The 5,102-nt window shown below is 39.1% G+C and overlaps 1 protein-coding gene across 1 annotated transcript; it reads right to left on the bottom strand.

Moving 5' to 3' along the window:
• Positions 1-2,827: 2,827 nt before the first annotated feature.
• LOC139888680 (uncharacterized) lies at positions 2,828-4,699 on the bottom strand. Its single transcript, XM_071871675.1, has 5 exons — positions 4,094-4,699; positions 3,495-3,682; positions 3,180-3,343; positions 2,939-3,137; positions 2,828-2,849 (listed from the first exon to the last, which is right to left on the bottom strand). The coding sequence occupies exons 1-5, from the start codon at positions 4,697-4,699 to the stop codon at positions 2,828-2,830; spliced, it is 1,179 nt and encodes a 392-aa protein (XP_071727776.1).
• Between the last annotated feature and the right edge of the window lie 403 nt (positions 4,700-5,102).

The following is a 5,102-nucleotide window of genomic DNA, read 5'->3' as shown; positions in this document are numbered from 1 at the left end:
CAATCCCTAATTAATGATGTTACTTAATTACGGATTGAGTGTAATAAGATTATGATGGAGGATGGAGTGTTTGATGATTGTTTTGGGCCTCGATGATCATCTTTCACTTTAACTATCAAGTGATCAACCACCCCGACCCGGTCTTGATTGTTAACTAGCTTAATTCACATTTGCGCGATGTAAAAATCCCTTGGGCAAGGTCATAAGTGGAAATCACAAAGGCGTAGGCAAATGGCAGAGAATCAACAACCTATAAATGAGAGGCCAAGCTCCCTATTTATAGTATTTGAGATGTCCGCGGTCTGTGAATTACCTAACAATCCGCGGAAACACAGCGGATTAAACCGCAGTCCCTTATTAACGCAGAAACATAACTGCTGCACTTTATTTTCAGCGAATATTATATATCTTAACTTTAGAGTCCACATAATTATGCTTTTAGCATTTAGCAAATAAAAAACACATATACAATGCCATGTATATGATCAAGTCCCCCCAGTTTATTCTGATTCATTTTGCGAAGCAGATGTATCATGATAAACTCTAAAATTCCGCATTTAACTATTTTCGCTTTCGCTATAGGTTAGTTACCGTTTTCAACCGTTATCTCAAATATTACCGTTTGAGTTATCATAACGGATAATTAACATAATCAATTGCCACCCTTATTTTCCCTATATATATCATGATTCATAACCACCAAGGTCTCACTCGCTTTATTGAACTTACTTCGCAATTACAAAAATTCGCAATTAACCTTTACGAATTCTTAGCCACCACTTCTCCTTCATAATTAAAAATGAAGATTGTCGAAGTTGATAGAAAGGTAGATACCAAGGCTCTTATTACAAAACTACTAACCAATCTGGAATCTAAATCAACAGCTTCCTCCGGCAGCCAAATCAAGCAGGAAAAACAGGCGATTCCTGTCGTTGATTTGACGTCGAAGTCGCCATCATCGCAGCCATGTTCTGTAAAACGGCCACTTCAAACTCCACCATCATCTCAGAGCAAGAAGCTCCAACAAAGCACTCCCCTGGTCGATAATCCAATTTCATCGGATTATGAAGGGGAGCAATAAACCGGTATATTGCGTACTTTTACTCATATGTATGACCTTGTTTACCGCACATTCTACTGCTATAATACTTGTTTTTGGTTTATAGGAGGCTCATCATTCAATCTACGCTACCCGAGCCCGCATTCCATGGAGCAGATTACAGAGCTATTCCGCACTCCTCCAGACTCGTATGGGGTACGGATTGATGGCTTATCAGGGTATACTTAAGCCTCTGCTGCTACTGCACTTGACCAGCGTCAACAGATGAAGTTGGCTATACCAGCGAGCTTCGCCGTGAATTTTCTAAGCTCTCTGCGCTTGATGCGCACAACAGTTTTGTTCAAAATGTTTACATGTGTTTCAACTCGGCATACGATGTGATATGCCGTCAAGAACAATTTTTCAATGTTCTTGAAGCCGAACAGCAGAAGTACAATGCTGAGAGGATCAAAGCTGAAAACAGCGAGAAACGCTGTGTTGATCTCTCCTATGAGCTCACCATGGCCAAAACCACGGTAGACGAATTGAATCTACAAGTGTCTACTGCAGCTGACAAACAAAACAATCTTCAGACAATAATCTCCTCGCTACAAGAGGAGGTTTCAAAGCTTACTGCGGAGCGAGACAATGTTCTGGCCTCCACAGCCTCTACGAAATTTGAGTTCTCCCAACTCCGCAAACACTTACCGCAGTTTTCTAAAAAGGTTCTCAATTCGCGTCCCGTGAATGTTCTGTTTTCTACATACGCAGCTGCTTTACGACTGCGCGAGAGAGTAGAGTTTCTGGATGAAATTGCTCCACATTGCACCATACCGGATCTACTACCCCCCGCTATTGGAGATTGCGTTTGTTCACTTGCCGAAGCACGTGAAGCAGCTGCTACTGCACAAGCAAGCTTAGCGGATATTCCAATCGACAAAGTTACTGCAATAAGTCAACAAGATGATGCTACTTTAAAAGACATCTTTGAACTTGACTTATCTAAGCTAGAATAGAATATTGTAGAAATTAGCACGCAGCTATCTCTGCGCTGTTATCAATGAAACTTCACTTTTTCATATTTATTCGCGAGTACTCTTTCTTATATAGCGCTTTTTCGTAAACATTATGCATAACACAAACTTGTCCTTTGCAATTTCCAACTTCTATTATTGTGCACATAATAAATGCATACTTTTGCGAAACAATCTGTATGCGTATATATTTATACGTTATGAATCTTCTAAGTCCGCCGAAACAATCCTTAGGCAATTAGTTAGCATTGCGAAGCATCTAAGTATTGGCAAAATCAAATAATTAGGATATAAAATTCCTTTCGCAATAATTTACATGCAAAAGTGGGCAATTTCATCACTTTGCTATCAAAACACTTGTGAAATACTACAACTTTATGAAAAAAACTATAAAACATTTCATAATCATTCGCATTTCACAGATAAACTTTTCGCATACTTTTACAAGTGTTTATTTTTAAAGTTCCTACAAGCGTGATCAAGACTTGCAAAAAATTAAAAATAGAAACACCTAATAAGCATATCAGCCACATTCCTTGAATCCAATTTCGCACTTTGAACATATATCCTCTATAGTTTTCACCAAGCTATGCGTAATATCGCTTTAATAAAACAGCATGCCACGCATTAGGTAAAAATTTTCCCTTCCATATCCGCGAGCTTATATGAACCTGCCGCATTAATTGCCACAATTTGATAAGGTCCTTCCCAATTAGGACCCAATTTGCCAAGCTTTTCTGCTCTGCTTGCTTCATTATTCCGCAACACCCATTCGCCTATAGTGAAAGACAAAGCACGCACTCTTTTGTTATAATACTTAGCAATTTACTGCTTATTATTCGCTTCTCTGATAGCAGCCATTAACCTATGCTCTTCAATGAAATTTAGGTTTTCGCTCAACGCAGAATCATTCGCTTCTTCCTCAAAGTTAACTATTATGTGCGTTGGTACCAAAATTTCTGCGGGAATTACTGCCTCAGAACCATATACCAAACTAAAAGGTGTTTCTCCTATGCTCTTTTTGAAAGTTGTGCGATGTGCCCACAACACATTGGGTAATTCATCTACCCAACCAGTTCGCTTTTCGCATAACCTCTTTTTAATACCGCTTACTATATCATGGTTGGTTACTTCGCATAAGCCATTAGCTTGTGGGTGCGCTACTGAAGTAAACTTTTGTATGATATTTATATCAGTGCACCATGTTTTGAAAGGATCTTTCGCTATTTGCGCACCATTATCTCTAACCAGTTCTCGCGGAATGCCAAATCTACAAACAATGTATTCCCATACAAAATTTCGCCCAAGTTGTTTCAGAACCAGAAAAAAGAAGCGGTTTTTCTCACAGCTTGCGCATAGTGCGGGTCCCACTTGTATATCGTATTTGGCCGAAGAAGCATCGGACAGGTTGGAGTTCTTACCTTCTTGGGATTCCAGTGATAGTGCGGACCGCCTTAGCTCCAACCCATTTGGTAAAATAATCGATTGCCACAATCAGGAATTTAACATTGCTAGGCCCTGCAGGAAATGGGCCTACGATATCAATAGCCCATTTGTGAAATGGCCATGGCGAATTGACAGGAATCATATCATGCCTTGGCATTCGGTTCTGCGGGGCATGCCTTTGGCAACTTTTGCATCTTTTAACAATTTTTGCCACATCGCGGTATAGGGATGGCCAAAAGTAACCCATCCGCATAATTTTCGCTGCAATTGTTTTGTAGCCTGAATGCAGTGCACAAGTACCATTATGCACTTCTTCTACAATCATTTCTGCCTTAATTGGGCCAACACATCGCATCATTGGTCCGCAGTACGATTTACGATATAGGATATCATTTTGGATGATATACATTGGTGCTCGCCCTCTTACTAAACGAGCTTCGCGGCTGTCGCTTGGTAAAGTATCATTACAGATATATTGTATAATTGGCGCCATCCAATTTGGCTGTTCTTCATCAACAGATGCGACCATTAAGTCACTATCTATTGATTTACTTGGTAATTCCTCAACCCATACTTGTTTTTGAAAATGAGAAAACGTTAAAGCGGCCAATTTGCTCAAAGCATTCGCCTTCTTGTTTTGACTTCTTGGCACTTGTGCAAGTTCAAAATGCTCAAACCGCGCTGCTAGTTCCTTTAATAGCTGCAAGTATTTCTGCATAGAAGGATCATGTACTTCGAAAGAGCCATTAGACTGATTTGCTACTAACTGCGAATCTGTAAATGCTCGTAACTTAGCAATATTCATTTTTTGCGCAATATTTAAACCAGCAAGTAATGCTTCATACTCCGCTTCATTATTTGACACATCAAAATTAAAACGCAGTGCATACGTATGCTCCTCACCAATTGGGTTTTCCAAAACCGAACCTGCACCTGCACCTTCTACGCACGAAGCACCATCAGTAAACCAATCCCAAGTTTCATCAAGTACCAGTTTCAACGCGGTTCGCTCATTAATCACCTCCAATTTTCCAGACATTTCAGCGAGGTAATCCGCCATAACCTGACCTTTTACAGCACTACGCGGAAGGTAAGATATTTGATAAGCGCCTAATTCGACTGCCCATAATGCAAGTCTACCAGATATCTCCGGTTTTGTTAAAACTTGATTGATTGGCATATTAGTTAATACATGCACTGGATGCCCTTGAAAATATCTTCTTAACCTTCGCGATGTTAAAATAAGCGCATACACAAACTTTTCGATCGGTGCATAGTTTATTTCACTTCCTGTAAGAGCTTTACTGTAGTGACCCGAACTTTTCCATGTTTATATATATTAATTGAGATTGATATTTACATGATTAAATGTTTCCAACATGTTAAGCAATCAAACTTGTTAAGACTTGATTAATTGAAATATGTTTCATATAGACAATTGACCACCCAAGTTGATCGGTGATTCACGAACGTTAAAACTTGTAAAAACTATATGATAACATATATATGGATATATATATATAGTTAACATGATACTATGATAAGAAAACATATCATAAAGTATATTAACAATGAACTACATA

This window comes from Rutidosis leptorrhynchoides, chromosome 2, assembly GCF_046630445.1.
Source record: "Rutidosis leptorrhynchoides isolate AG116_Rl617_1_P2 chromosome 2, CSIRO_AGI_Rlap_v1, whole genome shotgun sequence".
NCBI classification, from domain to species: domain Eukaryota; kingdom Viridiplantae; phylum Streptophyta; class Magnoliopsida; order Asterales; family Asteraceae; genus Rutidosis; species Rutidosis leptorrhynchoides.
This window is presented reverse-complemented; position numbering and strand designations above follow the sequence as displayed.